The sequence below is a fragment of the Euprymna scolopes genome, chromosome 7 (genome assembly GCF_053919585.1).
Source record: "Euprymna scolopes isolate OS-2025 chromosome 7, ASM5391958v1, whole genome shotgun sequence".
In the NCBI taxonomy this organism is placed as follows: domain Eukaryota; kingdom Metazoa; phylum Mollusca; class Cephalopoda; order Sepiida; family Sepiolidae; genus Euprymna; species Euprymna scolopes.
This window is the reverse complement of record NC_136488.1, coordinates 171,117,358-171,139,336: the sequence shown is the minus strand read 5'-3', so window position 1 is coordinate 171,139,336 and position 21,979 is coordinate 171,117,358. Positions and strand designations below refer to the sequence as shown.

At 36.5% G+C, this 21,979-nt stretch overlaps 1 protein-coding gene across 4 annotated transcripts in view; it reads right to left on the bottom strand.

The window, feature by feature from the left end:
- Positions 1 to 3,140: 3,140 nt before the first annotated feature.
- LOC145280144 (uncharacterized) overlaps positions 3,141 to 21,979 on the bottom strand; it is a 51,546-nt gene continuing 32,707 nt past the window's right edge. For all 4 annotated transcript variants that reach the window (XM_080131912.1, XM_080131914.1, XM_080131913.1 and 1 more), the window contains one exon: positions 3,141 to 5,370. In XM_080131912.1, coding sequence (XP_079988038.1) covers positions 3,196 to 5,370 — 2,175 coding nt within the window. In that variant the 3' untranslated portion in view covers positions 3,141 to 3,195. The remainder of the gene's footprint in view (positions 5,371 to 21,979) is intronic.

The following is a 21,979-nucleotide window of genomic DNA, read 5'->3' as shown; positions in this document are numbered from 1 at the left end:
TGATGAACTCGTTTCACTTGAACCCCCCCCTCGACGTACATATCCCCGATAAACCCGCTTAGCAATAAGATCTCATCCCTTCGCTGTTGTTGTCTCTAAATGCCAGAAAGCTTTCTATTCTAATAATTTCTTCCTTCGAACAGCTAGATTTTGGAATTCTCTTCCTGCTGCCTGCTTGTACTGATATGCAGAAGTTTAAATAAAACATAAACAAATATCTTGTTAATCTTTTCTAGACATGGCCCGAAATAGTAGCCCCTTACGTCCAAGTGGACATATGCTTTGTAAGGTGTGAACATGAATAAAAAAAAAAAATCTCTTAAAAAATATAAAAATTTTGTGGTCACAAGACCTCAAACATTTGGCCTCTTAGCTTCTTTGGACTACTATGTGTGGAGCATGGTTGAGAAAAAGGTTATTAAGCACTCTTGCTACACTAAATAATCTCTAAAATTTATATAATAATCCCTAGCATGTACGAAAATGTCGGAAACTCATAAAAGTCTTTATTAAAGTTGGAGTTTTAATGAATAAAATTATAAAAAATAATATATTTTGTATTTATCTTCAAAAACATTTTTCAGTTAAAACAAAAAAATTTTGACTATGTAGAAATCTGTCCTCAAATATGTTACGCACCATATATATATATATATATATATATATTTTATCCATTCACATAAAATCTTACAAGGAGAATTATTTTATGTACCAATTTTCAGTATTTATTTCAATATGCGAGTAGAGCTAAGCAGTAAATCATGAAAATATATGGCAATTAAGCTACACACAATCTTCCCTGTTTTATCTTCATAGGGAATTTGTGAAGCCCAGCCATTGGCTGATAAAAATAACTCATGAGTGCAAATAATATTGAATCTTATTAGTTAGCTAGCTGAACTAAACACCATATGTGTGTGCATGTATATATATATATATATATATATATATAAAAACACATGGCAACATGAAATCCATACATTTTAGCCTGACGATTCCTTACGATGGTGAAACAGAAGATTCGGTATAGGTTAATTGCCACATAATTTGAATAATTTACTTATACATACCCATACATACACGTGTCCAAAAGGTCACTGAAGGGTTAAAAATCAGTGTCATTTTACCATTAATAATTATCTTTTTCTCTATTTCAGATATTTAACAAATAATATTTTGGAAATTAATTATGGATAAGTATAGCATTGAACAATGTACACAAGTTGTGAAATTGTTTTACCAAAATCAGGGGTCATTTTTTGACTCAAAGAGCTTACCGACAGCATTTTCATGTAAGAGATAGACTAAGTCACAACACAATTCAAAACATTGTGCGGCGAACCCCAAACCCTGCAAGAATTTGAAGGAAAACATCAGGAATGAAATAAGAGGGTTAAATTGCAATCCAGAGATTCTGCAATCTGTCATATTTTGGAAAGAACACAAATATACGAAGCTGAAAATAGGCAACATTTAAAAGACATTATTTTTCGTAAATAAAGATTGTTTGAATTTTGCAGTTTTTTTTAAATTTCCCAATGTCTTAGCAAGATTGTGTTAAAATTACAGAAAGATATCAAAAATAAAGAATCTGTTTAAGTTCAAAACCGTTCAGTAATTTTTTGGACACCCTGTATATATGTAGTAATCCAGTCATATTAAAATCCCCATAGTAAAAATCCAGTAAAAAAAAAAAAAAAAAAAAAAAAAAAAAAATACTTTGTTCATATAAAAGTGCTGAATAATAGAGCTTTTTATTTGGTATAATATAGAGCTGTTTATTTGGTTTTATTTTATTCATACAACCATAATTAGGCAACACATTTGCAGACGTGTTTCAGTCAGAACCATGGATAGTAACAGCAGTTGACATGAAGAGGTCTGACCGACTAAAACATGTCTGCATATGTATAGTCAAATAATATTTGTATGAAGAAAAATATTTATACCCAATATATATATATATATATATATAAAGTATAGTTTACTTTCACAGATTAAATCTCGAGATTTTTTACTGTGCTTATATAAAATGCTCAATAATAAATAGAGCTTTCTCGTATAAAGATTTTTATTAAATATTTATCAGGTCAGTGCAAAAGGTTTTGCCAGTTTTGTAAAAAGGTCATTTTAACTGATTGTAATTTATTTTATGCATATTTTTATTACTTAAAACATTCAACCATGATTAATTTATATTTTTTTTTCTTTCAAATTATGAAAGCATCATTTATATTTTTATTCAATACTTTCACTCATATTGACGTGAAGACAACATTTTTTAGTCAATAGAAATGGAGCCATCTTCCATCATGATAATGCTTATCTTCATACAGCACTAGTGAGCAAAGATTTAGGAGAATTTGGTTTGAAAATCTTGCCTGATCCTGCATATTGTCTTGACCTAGCTCCCTTGGATCATCACTTATTTTGAGGATTATAAAACCATTTAGATGAGATTAATATCATGATAGGAGATTAAAGAGGAGTTAGATTCATATTTCATATCAAAAGAAGTTTGTTGATGGGATCAAGTTATAGAGAGTAAAGGTAGTTATTATGATTAAAGATTTTTAAAATGAAATTTTAAAATTGACAAAAACTCTGACCAAACTACTAATATCTAGAATTTGGTTCGGAATCCTGCCTTATCCTGCATATTCTCCTGATCTAGCTTCCTTCGGATTAAAACCATTTAGATGGCCTTAGGTAAATATCACGAGACTGAATATTTAAGATTATTATTTCACATTAAAATCTAAAGAAAGAGGGAGCCATTTTTCATCATGATAATGTTCTGACCAAACTACTACTGGCCAATAATCTCTAAGGAAAATTTGGTTTAGAAATCTAGCCTCTTCTTAACTTCCTGACGTAGATCCATGGGATTATCACTTATTTCATGGATTAAAACTGTTTAGATAACCTTAGGTTAACACTGAACAGGAGTTAGATTCATATTTCACATCAAAACGTAAAGAATTTTACAAACAAAGCATTTGTTAACTCTTTGACAGATGATGGAATCAAGTTTTTCATTTTCAAGATGAAATTTTAAACCAGCTAAAACTTTGGCGACGACCTAATAAATAAAAATCTTCATAATACGGTTTAAATTTTTTACGAAACCCAAAATATTACAAGATTTAAAAAAAGGTTTATTATTATCAATCGTTATTTTTCGAGTTATTCGAGTCACAGATCCTCGTTATCATCCTCCATCATATCCACGATGTAATAATCCAAGACTTTCACCGTAAGCCCGTGAATTTTCCCCATATGACAACGCTTAAGGTGAGACTTGCACATGTAGCGATCATAACCAGAGAAAACACAGAGCTTACATTTAAACCGCTTCCAGCCAATATGGTGGGCCGCATGCCGCAGGAGATGAGAACGCTTATTCCACGTTCGGTTACACTCCAAACACTTGAGTGTCCGATAGTCCACCAGCGAGAGCAGCTTCTTTTTGAGATCGGACCCTTTCAAGGGTTTGTCTGATGGGACTGTACAACCTTTACTTAGTTTAATTTGTTCATTAGACAACGGGGACAACCTCACTGTTGCCACGCTGGAAAAGTTAGCTGCAACGCTGTTTGAGTTTACTGTGACCGGTGTGGTCAGAGCATCCGACGAAGATTGAGTCGATAAGGAGATGACAGGTTTCTTGTCCGTGCCAGAGTTAGACTTTGAGCTCGGTTTCTTCGATTTGGTTCCTTCGTGCAGAATTTTACCGTCTTCAAGATCAACGATATAGTAGTCCAAAGCTTTACGAGTGAGGCCGGGCACTTTGCCGAGGTGATTCCGTTCTATGTGAGATTTACAGACGTACCTGTCATAACCAGAGTACATACATAGTCGGCATTTAAACCTCTTCCAGCCGAGATGGTGAGCAACATGACGGACAAGTCCAGACATTCGAGAGAAGCCCCGGTTACACTGCAAACAAGTCAAACTTTTCTTGTCCATTAGCAAGGCCATCCGTTTCTTTTGGACGATCGATGGAGGTCGGTGCTTGCCCGCCATGTCCTTTACTTCAGAATCTTTGTTTGATTTCACCGAAGATTGCGATTCCTCATCTGATATTACCTCTTGTTTTACGATGGCAAGATTCGGAATTGGTTCAATGACAGCAGAAACAACATGAGTAGTTGTGCTACTACTGCGGTTACTACTACTACTTTTATTTTTGCTAGTACTCTTACTACTACTACTACTACTATGAGATTTACTCAAAGAAGTTTTGTGACCAAACAGTTTCACCTTTAGTTTCGGCACCTTGCCATGATTATCGTGCTTGCTTTTCGAAGGAACTTTGTTGCTGCTGAGTTTTTCCACCTTCACCTGAGGAGCGGATAAAGTAGCGGAAGAGTTCTGCGTCACTTTATTATTCGACTTAACCGGCGAGTTCTCTATCCAACTGGAGCTGCGCAACTTCTCGCGCATGCCGTCAATCACGTCTTTGCTGCACTGATGAACACGTCGCAAATGACGCACGACGCAGTGAAAATAACGGAACGTCACCTTGCAGTATGGACAGGAATAATATCGCCGCTTGTCGCTGTGCAAGTTTAAGATGTGTTCGATGAGATATCGGCGCGAAGACATCGTACGATTGCATTCCAAACAACGCAGATGCTTAAAGTCGGCTTTCATTTTGATCCCTCGTTTGGTCTGTATATCCATCCGCGGGGCCGCCGTCTGAATCTTCATGGGAACGCTGCCTGCTTTCCGTTTTTGCACTATGGTGATACCGTTCGACTGAGAAACGTGTTTCTTTTTAACCGGCACAACTTTGATCGCCACGTCTGTACCCTCGAGGGGTTCAAACCGGACTCCGATGGTAGTGTCGGGTTTTTGTTTCTCAAGTTTATCGCAAATCCTCTCATAGAACTGTGTCTCGGAGGCGACAATGTTGCGACTGCCGATATCACCATTGTGCTCAACTTCGTCAGTCATATCTCGCCCATGCAAAAGGTTCGTCTGGGCCAAGCTAATCGACTCTTCCACAAACTTTTGCGCATCGTCTGGGGGTTCCGGATTCACAGACATCACTCCTTCAGGATCTTTGAGCAATGGAATGGTCACTTTGAGATGAGAGTCAATACAATAAATCCTTTTATGGGCAACAAAATTTGGCAAGGCGCGGAAAAGGTTACGGCAAGATTTGCACTCAATGATAACATCAGATTCGTTCAGGATATATTGTCGCACTTCTGTTGTACCGTAGTAAATACAATTCACCAATTGGTCGATGGTTTTTCCTCTTGCTTGTAATGACTTGCGCAATAGCGACAAGTCGATGTCTTTCGTATCCACAGTAACATTTTCTTCCGTAGTTGCTTCCATGCTGTCCGATGAGGGTTTCAGCTGAAAAAGAAAAAAGGAACATTCAGTTGAAATAGAAAGAACATGTTAACATTATAATAATAAATATCAGAACCTGTGGAAATTCCACGGTAGTTGAAAATTTTAACAACACATAAATAACATGAATAAAAAATGAAACAAACAAATTTAAAAATGAAACAACAAATTTAAAACAATTTTTAACCTTTGAAAGCTAAAAAGAATTGTTTGAAAAAAAATTGATTTTTGTTTTCAATGAAAATTCAACAACACATTTTTTTTGTTTTGTTTTTTTCTGAATAATTTTTTTTATATAAATTATAAATTCACTTGCATATTTTTTTTTATAAATTTTATCAAGAAACTATAATAAAAAAAAACTTAGTCTCCTCAACATTACTTTTTTTTTTTAATTATAAAATAAAATAACCAATTTGAAACCGTAAACAGACAGCCATATTTTTTTGTTTTTTTTTTAATTTTTGAAGAGGAAGTGTTTTTAGTGATCTTTAACTGATAAAGAGTGACTACAAAGGGAGGTAATTCATTTCTTATTAATGTTTACGATGACGTTTTTTTGTGACACTGGACGTACGGACAAGTAAATTAATATTTAGATAATAATTCTCACAAGTAGATAACAAGAAGGAAAAGACCCGCCAGATTGTAGATTTTATCATTCCGGCAGACCACAGAGTGAAGATCAAGGAGACTAAAAAGTGGAGAAAATACACGGAACTGGCCAAAGAGCCAAAAATGAAAAAAGTCAAGATAACACTACTAATAGTAGGAGCGTTAGGAATGATACTGAAAAACTTTTTTAAAAAAATTGGGGAGATTGGAATTTGTAGGATGGCTGAGAAGATACAACGGATAACAATGAAAACGCTACAGATGTAAAGCACAAAGGAACATCACATGGAATCATGAAAACTAAACTGTAGAAGTTAACCCCCCCCCCCATTTTTTTTTTTTTTTTAAACTGATGCCACACCAAATAAGTGAGGAGGGTCCAGAAAGATGGAAAACTGAGGAGAAAAAGCACTGACCAGACCTCCGCGTGCAAAGACGACTAGGACCTTGGGAGGCTTTTTGCTACCCAAATTCCAGTGAAGACCAATGATCGTTACCAATGAAAAATCAATGGTAAACAGCTGCAGCGATAACAGAAATTCATCTGCAAAGGTTATTGAAGGAGGTAAAAAACGTTTCTACCAAGCTCCTCTCTGAATATTTGGTCTACAGAGTTGAAATTTGATATATAGGGTATTTGGACCGATAGCGCACTTTGGATTTGGTTTTTAGCCGACAAAAATTAAAAACAAAACAATTGATGATGGCAGGGTATGTCAAACAAAATTTACACCTGCTGTTTCTTTTGTGCATGTTCAAGATTAAACATTCACGGTTCAAAGTTGCTTAGTTTTTTACCTTTCGTATCCACCTGTCCGTAGCTCAGACGGTAACGATGCTGGAGAGATAAATAACGACTAAGGCTAGAAGTGCTAAACGTTTTGTTTTCGATTCAAGCAAATAAATATTTTAATTTATGCATGTTACATATTTTAATTTATGCATGTTACATATTCATTATTTTAATTTATGCATGTTACATATTCATTATTTTAATTTATGCATGTTACATATTCATTATTTTAATTTATGCATGTTACATATTCATTATTTTAATTTATGCATGTTACATATTCATTATTTTAATTTATGCATGTTACATATTCATTATTATAGAGCCAATTTTCTATTGATTATTATATTGTACCCAATAGTTAGTTCAAATGTTAAAATTTTATATATAGAGATTATATATATATATATGAATCAAATGTCAGTTTTTGAGTGGCATAAGAGATTTAAGGAAGGCAGGGAGTCTGTGAGGGATGATGAGAAGTGTGGGAGGAGTAAGTCGATTGGCCAAATAAAGAATTTCATGGATAAGGACCGTTGTGTGTATATAGAGACAATAAGTGCACAGTTTGATGCCAGTGCGGGAACTGTACACACAATTATTCGTGAGGAAGTGAAGATGCGGAAGATTTGTGCGAAGTTTGTCTCATGGGTGCTCAGAAAAGATTAGAAAGATGTCATAACAAGATGGGCATCAAGACAGTTCCTCATCCTCCCTATTATTCAGACCTTGCTCCCCGTGACTTTTGATTATTCCTTAAGCTCAACAACAATAATAATAAGCAGCAACATCTTCAGCTATTCTGTTTATCTTCATCCTCCCATGGTGGGATGATGTGATACAAAAGTCGGAAAAGTAGGAAATGAAAAGTCAGTGCCATAGACGAATAACACTCTAGACTGCAACCCACCCCCCCGATGTACTGACAAGTATAAACGGGGCACAGTGACCGATGTGGTGAGTCAGCAGTGTGTCCAGGTTGATGGCATACTCCGTCACATTAGGGACCTACGGCTGGCGACACATGTACCACCTCCAGTGGACAATGAGAGTGACTCTGACTCTGAGACGAGTGGGCCATCGCTTTGGTTTGCACCATCCCTATCAAGCAGTGACTCTGATATCAGTAGTCTCCACGGAGATGAAGCCTTCCGACCCCGGCGGTGGATGAGAGCGCATGCGAAGACGAGAGCAGCACTGTCTCCCTTCGCAGAAGCACCCGACGGCGGTGATCACCACCCCCCTGCCGTCTCTCTGATCATAAGATCAGGGGGGAGTGTTGAGAAAGAAGTGGCTTACCGTTAAAGCGGCTGCGCATTTGTGCCTGGAGAGCACAAATTGAGAATCAAGATGGCACCCGCAGGCTTTTATGTTGAAAAAAGTCTCGGAGAATCTCGTACCCTGGTTCCATAAATAATGAGGAAAGGAAAGCGGGAGGACAGATGAGTTTTAGTCACTAAAGTGAACGGACGTGTGTAAAAGAAGAGGTAGAAGAAAAGAGTGTGGTGAACGAAACAAACAACGACTCGGTTGAAAGTAGAGTTGTAACGAACACAGTTTTACTAGTAAGTCAATATCTATCAAAGTTTGGAAGAGAAAGAAGGGCTCAATTCAAAGATAAGTTACTGTTTATTTTCCTTTTGCAGAAAATGGTTGATGCAAAAAGTAAATGGTTTCTGAGCAATGCCGATACCCACTTTGCTCGAAATAATTTACGTGACTAAAAAAGAATTATTTTACTTTTTTTTTTTTATAATCAATGTAACTTATGAAAATTAAAAGTTTGGTCGGAAAATGACGAGTAACCCGACAAATAGATATCAAAATTAAAAAAAAAAAAAAAAAAAAAAAAAAAAAAAAAAAAACTCTGCCCAAATACAAGATCAGGTGATTACTAAGCCAATTATGAGGGATTTTAACTAATTCCACTGATAAGAATCGTTTCAGCAACGCAAACATTTTACATACTAAGAACCAAACATAAAAATCAATAAATTATGTTTGTGAACCAAATACAATGCAAACATTTTGGCTATAGTCAGCTAACATACTTCTTAATTTCCGGCGAAGCGCTACCTTCCGGAAGCGGTGACTTTGCTTTTTCTCTCTCATGCTTATAAATTATTATTTTTTGATTTCAATAATTTTATTTCTTACTTTCATAAACATATTTATCATAAAATTTCAAATAAAATAAAAACTTTTATTTTTTTAATTTTGTTATTAAAAGTGCAAAGACTAATTGTTATTTTATTTTTTTAATTTTTAAAAAATTATTGCATACTTTTCAGTAATGTCCTTTTCTTCTATTTTATTTCAATAAATCGCTTCACAATAAAAATACTGAAGAACAATAAGAGTGAATGAACTGATTTGCCTTGTCACCGCTTCCGGTAGCGCTACGCCGGACATTAGAAAGTATGTCAACTGACTATAACCGAAAATGCTTTTTATAAAATAAACAAATATTTATTTGTTTAAAATTTAATTTTTTTGACGTTATACACCTTCAGGATTTTTTTTTTTTTTATCGCATGGTGTTAAAATGAAGGAAAATAGCAGTAAAAATAGAGTCTGTGTGATTTTCTTCAACGGTGATGTCTTCGAATGTCCGAGTGAAACGCATGACATACGTTAAATAAATTAGTTAGATTGCGTTCCTGTCATATAAACGTTACGGATTTCAATTTAAACAACAAAACATAATACTCTATAATGAAAAATAGCGCCAAGTTTTTTTGTTTTTTTTTTAATAAATTCGGGTCCATTCTGTTTTTTTGATTTGATGTTTGTATATTTTTGAGATGAGAATTGATATTTTTTTTTAATATTATTTGGACTAGTGTTCTTATCTTGGGTGTTTTTTTTTTTTTTTTTTAAATAGATTTAGCTCTATTTTTCACCAGTTTGAAATGAAAGATAGTCGGAGGTTACATTAGCTGAAACGTTGTGGAAAAAACAACAAAGACGAGAACAATAGTCCAAAAAATTCAAATAATATAAAAAAAATTATCAAGCCTCATCTCAAAAATATGCAAACAGCAAATAAAAAAAAACAAAACAAAATTGACCCCAATTTATTTAAAAAAAGACTTGGTGCTATTTTTCACTATTTATCAATAACATCCAATGTGAATACACCTGAAGATGGTCGGAGGTTACATGAACTGAAACGTTGTGGAAAAAAAAAAACAAAAAAAACAACCAAGATGAGAACAATAATCCAAACAAGCCAAAAAAATAATTATAAATTCTCATCTGAAAAATATACAGACATCACATAAAACTTTATAGGCAGATATTTTGTTATCCAAAACTTGGACAATAAATCCAATGGCTTCATGTAGTTCTAAATTCGGACACTAGAGGGCGTCTCTGATAATACGGGTCAATCTGACAGATAAGTGGACATTACTAGACAAGGTCATCAATCTCACCTGACTGGTCGGCTTAGAAATGCTAACATCCAGCAGAAGAGATTATTGAGATTTATCTCAGACAGTGTCCTGCTAAAATACAAGTAATCCATCAAAGGACGTTCCTTAATGGCCGATGCAATTTTGCGGTTGACATTTTAGTCAATCAATCAGGTGCATGCGTGCATATCAAGTGTTTTAGATTTTATCCAATTCTTACAACTTTTGGCTTCACGAGGGAAAAGGGACAGAGGAAAAAAATGTTATCACACACGGGAGTACAATTACAACAACCATCAAGTCAACTGGATGATAAAAGTAAACTGAACAGTTCTGTCTATACGAATCAACACGGAAAGCTGATTCGACCTGACACAGCACCAAACACTTGTCGACATGACCCTGCATGGTTCCAAACAATTCTACGCGATCCTGAACAATTCCAGCAATACGATCCCGAACACCTCCGTCGACACATGATTCCGAACAAGTCTGTTGAAATGTCAACACAATACCAAACAACTTTGTTGAAACACCTGATCCTGAACAACTCCATTGAAATGACAATCCCGAACAACTCCATTGAAACAACACGGTACCAGAGCAACCTCAGCAGTTACTTGCTGGACGACTCTGGTATCAGCTTTTTATAGCCCTTAGATGAACTCATTTTTGCTGTAGGTAGGCCTGACTAAAACACTAACATAATTCTTAAGCATTAGTTGGCAGGATGAGATAATTCTGAAACAAACACTAAATTTAGCAACTCTATTTTTATTTCATATCTAATGCTATAGGAACATATGTGAAAAACGGGAGAAAAAAAATAGCCGACAGAACAAAGCAAGCTGCCCCTACGGATTACAGAAAAGGTTTCATTCAAAATTCCATACAGGTTACAAACTTAGACAATTCCAGAATTCAACAAGATACACCTGAAAGGAGAAGAAAAAAGAAAAAAAAAAAATCTTTACATATGAATAAGCTGAGCATGTGAGGTCCCCCTCTACGAGTGAAAAATTTACGTTCATCATGACTAATGTTTGTGCTAAATTTTTTAAAAATTCAAGGAATCGTTATTGAGAAAAGTGCGAACAGACAAACGGATGAACAAGAGTGAGTTACTAGGTTCCTCCTTTGTTGGGGGGAGGGGGGGAGAACATTAATTGTTGAAAGATTTCAGTTATGTGTCATTTAATACCAACATTTTTTTTGTCTTCCCTTTATTTGGGGAGGGGGGGGGGCTAAATATAAGCAAAATTGAGAAGAGAAGAAACAAAATGCTGCATTACTCCTCTCGATCCAAGGTTATTTAATTATCTGTCAGGAAACTATTACACAGAACTGCATCGAATAAAGCATGAAATATCTTGGAGGATTAGTACCAAATACATTATGCATCACATGTTAAATTCTGACCAATAACGGCTGAGATTTCGAATTTATAAAATCGTCAAAAAAGGTGGTATATCTATATATGGATATATCTATACTTGTAGCCAAATTGAATGTTAAAATGCTCAGATCTTTGGTTCTATAGGACGAAACTACATGAACATTTGCAGGCTTTTAGAAGAGTATAATACTATTCTATGGTTAAGATTTTATGACAATTGGTTAAAAAGAATCTATATTTTCAAACCAATAAAATATGCCCAAATTTGCCTACATTTGTATATATTAGTGTCCTGGCAGGCAACTTCACTTTTGCTGCTTCGGTTCTCTCCTCTGTGGTCTTGCCAGGCCATTTACATACATTATATATATATATATCCTCGTTTGGAGCGCAATGAATCTTCGTCCAAACAGGTACGAGCCTCCCTCCAAGACGAGATGTTTCCAGATAGACTAACATCCAACACGCAAGAAGGTATGTCGAAAATACATGTAACACACACACACACACACATCAGCATATGAACATATCATAATAGACTGACCACTAGACGATCAGACGATGTTAACTCTGATTAGATGATCACACACGATCTTCTTTATGATACAACAACACAACATTATGAAGGGAGATGAGCAGCAAGATGTTTGTTAACATTACACTTGAACTTTTGCATGTCAGTACAGTTGGGAAAGCAGAATCCCGGAAGGGAGTTCCAAAGTCTAGCAGTTGGCGCAATTCCTATGCACCATCATCGACAATAAAGACATGTCACTTTTTATACAGTGTTTATCATTATTCTTTCAAGCACATTAAAAAAAAAAAAAAAAAAAAAAAAGCTTAAGACTCGGTTTGTGAAACTAGCAGGACATCTGATGAAACTTCCTGATATTTGCATATTGCTTTTTAAAAAGGACGTTTTATTAATTAACTTATTTTTTGTCATTGTATGAGAAAATCGACGAGTAACACTAAGACCAAATGGCCAAAGATAAAACATTTTGTTGGTTCAATCCCCAAATTTGTATAAATGAACATGGAACAACCGTTTTTTTAACCGTTTTTCATAGTCATCGCTTTTGTCGTTTAATTGGTTTTCCTTGACTTTTGTAGAATCTGATATTTACAGGAGGGACCACATGAAGGTTGCCAACATCCATAAGTGAAGCTAAGAGATGACATTGGCTAAGTGGTTAAGACACGGACTGGCAACCTGGGCGTGTCAAGTTCGAATAGTTTGTTCCAACCATCGCGAGATCCTTCTTATAAATATCCGATGTCTTTCTAGAAGGAATTCTAACTAGAAAGATATCAGGGAAACCAATGCCAATAATACATCATCTGATTCATATGATATAAATATATCTATCTCTACAGAACTAACTCGGTTCAAACTTGGCATACTCACGTCGTCAGTCTGCATAATTATCCCCCAGTTTAAAGAGAGATAATTATTGAAATAAAACAATAAAACCTAAAATCTTTATTTCTTTTCATGCGTAACATTTAAAACATGTGCAACAACATTTTAAAACTAAAATAACATTAATGAATCCCGGGCAACACTGGCTAAGGACAGCTAGCATATTAAATATTTTAAAAACACAACCACTTCATTACACAAAGATTGATATTTCTTCTCACTCTTTAAAGCAATGAATTTTCTGAGACCCCCCCCCACCCCCAACCCTTAGTAGACCTTGGAGTACAATACAACTCGCTTCTTTCTTCTGCTACTACCACCCCACCCATTATTCTGGATTAAAAAAGGCAGGTCAAACTAACCCCCTTCCCTTCTCTTGCTATTTGTCTGCATCTAAGGGTCACTGTCTCCTTTTTCCCTTTTCTGTGAAAAGGAAAGAAACTTAACCCCGGGGGCACTAAATGGGTGCAAAGGTTACAACCACAATTGTAGTAGAACTCAGCTGACATAGAAAAAAATAAATAAATAATGACAAGAAGAAGAATAACATGATGGGAGGGGGAGGGGGAGTAAGAGTCAGAATGATGATGATGATCATCATCATAGACTCATTCAAAAAAAAAAAAAAAAAAAAAATGGACACTTGCTTTGTATTCCAAATTTGAGTTAATAATAATATCTATTAGTGGCCTGGCAAGGCAACAAGGGAGACAATCAATAAAATTCATCCCAAAGCAGCAAAACTGAAGCTGGCCTGCCAGGACAGTATATATACAAATGTATATTTATTGGTTTGAAACTATAAGAATCTTTTTTACCAATTGTCATAAAATTTAACCATAGAATAGTTTTATAATCTACAAAAAGCTTGCAAATTTGCAAGTAGTTTCGTCCCATAGACCCAAAGATATGAGCATTTCAATATTCAATTTAGCTACCAGTATAGATATATATTTTTCCCCAAAAAACCTCTGGCCTTAGACTATAAAAGAATGTGTGCATGAGGGCACTTCTCAACCTATATACTCAACGAATTTTTGATCTACAGACTTGAAATTTGGTATATAGAGTATTCAGAGATGTGAAAACCTTTAAGTGGTTTTCATCTGGAAACAAGCCGCGTGTGCGTGGACCCCCTCTGGTGCTACATGTGCGATGACGCCACAAAAATAGTGAAGAAATGATGAATGTGAGAAGTGTGAAGGGCCAACGTTGCCTTCACATTTTGCCAAGTTTCAGAAAAATCTAATAGATGGGGTAAAAGTGTCATTTTTTGCAATTTTGGGGAATCTGTGACTCCTTTTGAGCTCCTGGGAACATCGAATCTCAGTGAAAATGGACAAACGGTGCAGTTTCACACCTTAAGACGTATATTTGAATTCAGCAGCATGGAAAACCACTTATATAGATACATGTCAAGTTTTTGAGTAATATGAAAAAAGAGCTCCAAAAGGGCATGTTTTTTTAGCCGTAAAAGTCCCAGAGGGATGCGAACCAGAATTTTGCCAGGGTCACCCATACTGAATTTATATTAAGAACAATGGCCTCCACATTCAGGAAAATCTAATGGATGTATCAAACGCTATGGGACAAAAAGTGTCATTTTGGTCATTTTTTACTTCTTTTGAGCTCCTGGGGACGTTGAATCCCAGTGTAAATGGATAACAATGTAGTTTCAGGCCTTAACACATGTATATTTGAGTTGACCACCGTGAAAAACCACTATATAGTCAGACATATCAAGTTTTTGTTGAGAAATATGAAAAAAAGAGCCACAAAAAGAGGCGTTTTTAGCACTGAAATTCCCCGGGATGCAAACCAGAATTTTGCCAGGGTCACCCATACTGGATTTATATTAAAAACGATAGGCTCCACATTTTGGCAAAGTTTCAGAAAAATCTAATGGATGGATCAAAAGTTCTGGGTCAAAATGTGTCATTTTGGGGCATTTTTTACCTCTTTTGAGCCCCTGGGAATGCAGCGGGAACTTTCTCACAAACATTTTTTTTTACTGTGCACATCTATTCAATGAAATACAATTTGTGGCAAAATTTCAGGAAAAACTAATGGACGGTTATCTAGCAATCGTCCAGACTAACAGATGCACGGACAAGCACCACTGAAAACAGGTCGCTCTCCGATAAATCGGAGGACCAGCAACAATTAATAATCAGCAACAGCATCTTCAGCGATCTTGTTCACTTTCCTCTCATGGTGGGATGATGTGACACAAGAGTCAGAAAAGTGGGATTTGAAAAGTCAGTGCCATAGACAAATAGCACTGCAAGAAAATGCCTGGGCAACCCTGCTGCCATTCTATCTTTTAGAACTGCACAAGACCATACTTCAGTCAACAGAGAACAAGCCACCTCAATAATGCCTGCAATTGTAGCCACCATAACATATGTCACTCGACAAGATGAGAAGCTTCACAGCAAGAGTGCCAGCCATGAAGCCGAAAGAGAAGATCTTGTAAAAGTAGATGAAGAGAAAGGTGATGCTGATGCATGAATATGATGATGTGGACAAGCACAAACTGGGTTGTTTTGTTGTTTGGTAGATGGTAGATTGTGGCTATATAGCAAAAACAAAGAGAGACATATGTTGTGTGTGTGTATATATATATATATATATTTCTGTAGAAATATATTTTCTTATATATACCAATCCTTATTTAAGAAGCTCAATGTAATTACAGAGCAATATAGTGAATAAATAACAAACTATATTCCAAAATTCATGATGTTGACCATCTTATCATTTATTCTTTTAATTCAGTTGACTTTAACAATTCTTGACAGTATCTGTTTTGTAGAATTAAAATCGTAAAATTCAAACTGGTGTAGTGGAAACATTAAAGGTATTTGCAGCTTCTCTTCTAATTTTCGGATTTTAATCATGTCAAATCACACTTCATTTCGTTTTGACGGATTGTTTGTTGCTATTTCTTCTGATGAGTTAAGGGCAAAATAGATTCATTGATTGATATAATAATTAAATGATTTTGTCGCTACGAAACAGATACTGTCAAGCATTGTATGTCAACTGAATTGAAGGAATAAATTATAAGATGGTCAACATTATGAATTTTGGAATATAAATTTTTGTCATTTATTCTCTATATTGCTCGCTCTCTCTCTCTCTCATATATATATATATATATATATATATATATATATATCTTCTATAATATAAAGCTGAACGTCTGTGTGTGTGTCTGGTCACAAATAGGCTCCTATATAGTTGACTATTATAGAAAACTGATCACATATAATGATAGATGTATCGAGACACAGGAATGGGTATGTTTCATCTGGCATAATGATGATTCATTAAAATTGTGGGGTCTGCGTACGCGCCTGGTCCACAAAGTATGGAAATAAAAAATTTAAAATTTAAAAATTTAAAGAAAACGTTTACAAGTGTTTTTGATATAGATGTACATAATAATACTTTGATAAGTATGTTTTAACTTAAATAGGGATGGTATAATAAAATTGTGGGGTCTGTGTTCGCGCCTGGTCTCCATAGAATGGAAATAGGCACAAACTTTAATAAAGACTTTTAATATCTATCAGCGTAAGTATACTTTGATAATTATGTTTCAGTTTGAAGAAATATGGTATAATAAAATTATGGGATGTTCGTTTGCACCTGACCTCCATAGAATGGAAATATGTCACAAAGTTTAACAAGGTTTTTTAATATAGATCCACAGAATATTGTGATAAGTGTTTCAGTGTGAACAGGTATGATATAATAAATTATGGAGTTTATCTATTTTATTTTTACTTTCATCATATTTTGCTTTGGTTTTGATACCCCCAAATTCGAAGCTATCTCTTTACAACCCTTCCTTTTCATAACCTATCATACTTTCATAAATCAGAGTCCATTTTCTGTAGGCTGTTTTTGAACCCAGTCAACGACGGGTACTTTTGCTAGTATATATATATATATATATATATATATATATATATATATATATGATGAGAATAATGGAAATAGTATTCCGATGAAATAGAGAAATAAAAAAAGGAACAAACCAAGTCGTGTGTTCATCAACGTTTTGGTTTTATTGTGAAACTTCCTCTGAATGAATAAGAAAAAACAAAACCCCAGTATGAAAAACACTACTTTTAAATCTTTGAAAGATAAATGAATAATTTTCTTTTAGTAAGTCCAATATTGCTAATATACCATTATATAGGAAATGATTTGAAGAATTAATACAAACAAAGAAAAAGTCGATAAATAACTGTGCATTTTGCTAAAAATATAATTTGTTGCGGCAATTTGTTGTTATGTGATATTGCTTCACCTGTGGAAGACCATAAGGCCTACACGCAGTTATTTGTATTCCCCCTTTTCCTTTTTGATGTGACTTGTACTCGACTTAGTTTAAAGTGTGGGGGATTTGCATCTACTACACTCTCGTCCTGATAGTAAGACAGGATCAAGATTACCACGCATGATATTAGATGCAGCGGTTGTCTCCAATACATATGACATCTAGCACTCTCAAGTGGTCACCCATCTGGTACTGGCCAGCCTCATCATTATCTAACTGGAGAGATGGACGAGAGATGCATGTGTAGAATATTGATAAAAACTGTCAAAATATGGTAAAATCATAGACGAGTTTACTGGTAAGATGATCGGATCTACGAGTTTGTTGCGTGGATCAGGTTAGCTGGAGATCATAGAGAGTTGGAATTTGGACGTCAAGCAGGGTGGTTGGTTTAACAGGTCGCCCCTCCCTCCTTCACCGTGGAGAGGGCTGACAGGTCTTAGAATAGAGACCTAGAATTAACCACGCAAGCAAAGATATTCACTTTCTATTCTTCTGCGATCAACACATGGAAAGTGAATAAAACCAACCAGCGTTCTTGGAAGTAAATGAATATTCGTCCAAACAGGTTCCAGCCTCCCCTTCAAGAACAAGATGAATTCCAAGTTTCAACGACGCATGAAATTAAGGTATGCCCAAAATACATGTATCACAAACACACCCGCATATGGACAATTAGATATATCATAAATAGACAGCAACAACATAAGCTAGGGTTCAAATAGTGAAGAAGCAACGACAGACATTTAGTATACACATCAGGATGAACCCTTCGTCCCAAGTACACATATCGACATATGGTACTATGGTACGCATTACACAACGGACCCTTTTTAAGTACGGCAATAATATAACAGACCCCTTGTTAGTACCCAGTATACAACATACCCCTTTTTGGTGCCATGATCAGGATACAACAGTATAAAATGGCACCCAAAAGTTGTTGTTCAGTCATATTTTTCTCAAGCGCTTTCTATATTATAAATACACCAAACCTCAAAGGAAAGGAAAAAAAACAAAACAATAACAACAACAATCGCTCCTGATGATAATCGGATGCACTGATAGAAAGCGCTAGAAAAGAATATGGCTTAGCAACAACTTTTGGGTGCCATTTTATACAACATGCCAGCTGAAATTAAAAAGACTGCTCGGCGAATGGAAAAGATATCCAGAAAAATTGGAAAAAAGAATAACACTGTCGTGTTCAATCAGATGTGCTTGAATAATGACTTGCTGCCAAAATATACATACATAGTGATACCTCGGTTGTCGAACGTTTTGGTGGGCGAACAACTCAATGTTTTAACCAAAGTGGGAGATTTTCTTGTGTCAGTAATCGAATGAAATCTCGGAGTTCCAACCACTGACTTCACTTTTTTTTTTTTTTTTTTTTTTTTTTTAATTACATTTTCACCCCAAACAAGGCACATTGCCACTTTGGTGTAGGGGGCTACTATCAGGGGAAACATCTACTGGGGCACTATGTAGGGATTAGGGCAGCGAGATGTTGGTTCACGTTGCACTTGAACTTCTGCATGTCAGTACAGTTGGGGAAGCAGTGACCTGGAATGGAATTCCAAAGTCTAGCAGTTCTGGGGAAGAAACTACTGGAGTAGAAAGATCTTTTACATCTAGGGATCTCTACAGTGTGGGGGTGGGATTTTGCAGCTTGTCGGGTCTGTCGAGGGTGTTCACGTCGTGGGGGCACAAGTGCTTGCAGTTCTTCAGAGCATTCACCATTATAGTACTTGTAGAACAGGCAGAGGGATGCAACGTTTCGACGATGGGACAGAGGCTGAAGTTTTGATGCCAGTTTAGGGCCTATCAGATTTGCGACTCTCTTTTGAACCCTGTCAAGGAGAGAGAGACTAGTAGCCGATGCACCGGCCCAAATATGACAGCAATACTCCATACATGGGCGAATAGTGGCCTTATAGAGGTACAGGATACTTTCGGGTGTTATAAGTTTTCTAGCACGGTAGAGAGAGCCCACCTTCCTCGCAGCGGCCCTGGCAATGCCCTCGATGTAATTGTTCCAGCTCATGTTTCCTGTGAACGTTAGGCCAAGGAGCTTGAAAGACGTACTCTCAGCTAAAGAGTTGTTGGCCATTGCTATAGGTGGTAGAGAAGGTTTCCTGTAATTATTGAATGAAACCAGTTTTGTCTTGGTGGCATTGAACGTTACCATCCATTTTTGTCCCCATTCCACTACTGATTTGAGGTCATCCTCTAGTGTTTCTGCCATTACTTTAGATATATGTTCATTTGTTTTCCTGTCGTGCCTGCTATAGAGTGTGGTGTCATCAGCATATATACCCATCTCAGAGGCAATTTTATCGGGGAGGTCATTTATGAATATCAGGAACAGCAGAGGACCAAGGATAGATCCCTGGGGCACTCCGGCATTTATATTATATTGTTTAGACGTACGACCGTCGAGGACAACCTGGATTTTTCTCTTATCTAAGAAGGATTTAATTATGTTAAGTATTCTACCAGTGATACCGTAAGATCTAATCTTCCTGAGGAGACCCTCATGCCATACCCTGTCAAAAGCCTTAGATATATCTAGAGCTACCGCTCTGCCCTCTCCCGCTTTGTCCAGTGAATGGTATATGCGTTCAGAGATTACAGTGAGGATGTCTGCCGTGGAACGGGCTTGTCTAAATCCATATTGATGGTCGGTCAGAAGTTTAGCATCTGTAAAGTGCTGGACTAGAGCATGGTTAATTATGGTCTCAAATATTTTGGCAAAAAGTGGGAGGAGGCTAATAGGGCGCTAATTTAATGGGTCAGTTCTTTCGCCAGAATTCTTGAATACTGGTACCACAGAAGCAGTTTTCCAGCAGCTCGGAAAGCAAGATTCATTAAGGCATTTGTTGTAGAGTTTGGAGCTACTTCGGCTGAGCACTTTTTTAATAGCACAGCTGGGATGAGGTCGGGTCAAATGTAAACAAGCAACGGTGTTCTTCAATGGAACATTGTAATCCATACTAGTTGTGATAGTGTAATGTGACGACCCAACCCCACTCTGATAACGTCACCATGCTAGTCTGAACTTTGCGATGAGAGTTATATTTAGAACATATTTAGGTGGATGACTATATATTAAGCCCCCCCCCCCCTGGGTTGAACACTGTCGTAAATGTATCTTACCTACTGCTTATTTGACTATTAAGTGTGGCTCATTGTTTGTTTGTAAACAAACTATTAGCTCCAGCACTGTAAAGTGATGGGTAAATATTTATTTAATGGACATTTGAGGAGACATTTATGAGCACCAATGCATGGTCCAGTGGTTAGAATTGCCAACTATCAGTGCGATGGTTGTAGGTTCAATCCATGACTAGGCAAAGGTGTTAGTCTAGCCACACTGATGAGTTGTGATACAACAAAACAGTATGGTATGTGAATGACGATATATATATCTCATGTTCACCTCAAATAAGGAATGTTGCCACTTGGGACCATGTTTAGGGGAGATGAACAGGATATCGGTTTACATTCCATTTAAACTTCTGCATGTTGGTAAAGTCAGAGAAACAGGTAACTGGGAAGGAATTCCAAAATCGAGCAGTTCGAGGAAATAATCTATTAGAGTAGAAGGCTTTTCAGCATCAGTCGACCCATCTCCATCTTTCATGTTCACACGTTGCACGCTTCCAACAAACTTTTCTCTCTCTCTCTCTTTGAGCCAGGTGACATCATATGCATTTCTATTAATTCACACAATCTAGTAATCCTAACCTTGGGTTCAGTAAGTTGACCTCAACTGACCTTTCATTTTCTGTTATTCTCAACTAACAAATTTATATACTAGTGGGTCTACTCGCCCAACATCGAACACATTAGCATGCAACTTGATTTTCGGCATGTGCAACACAAGGTGGAGACGTAATAAATGAAACGGATATGGAAGAACGGCAACAGTTTTGCTAATTCTTCAGTTTGTGTCACATTTTTCCACACTTGGAGGGAGGTATCAAGAGTCGTCTTCCTTGGTGAGCTCCTCATTTCGATGCGATTAGTGTGCATGCTAATTTATGGGCATGGCATGATCTTACCCATACTGGGGCACAATGCTCCGCTGTGGAATGGCACAGTGCGAGAGCTGTTTGCCTCAGTGTTTTGGGGTCAGCACCCCAATTGCTGGTGGCAAGCTTACTGAGTAGAGCTAAACAAGGAATACCGGACCATAACTGGTACCCTAAGACCAACTCCCTTGCCAGCTCTATACTGCCTAACTGGTATTCCACCACCACATATCAGACGAGAAGTCATCACCAGAATGGAACGATACAAACAGCTTAACGACCACAGGCACTCACTGTTTGGCCGCCAATCAGTGAGACAAAGACTAAAATCTCGCAGTAGCTTCATCAATATAGAGGAAATCCGTCCAAGGAAAGCTGCCTCCTATAGGATGGAACGATGGCGAGACTATAACAGCAGGAATAAAAATGAAGCCCAACCAGACCCAAAAGAACCCCCCCCCCAGGGTTCAAACCTTTGTAGAAAAAACTGGGTGACTCTAAATAGAGCCAGAGCCAAAGAAGGCAAAACAAAAGACAATCTCCATAAGTGGGGCCTAGACACCTCACCTTTATGTCCATGT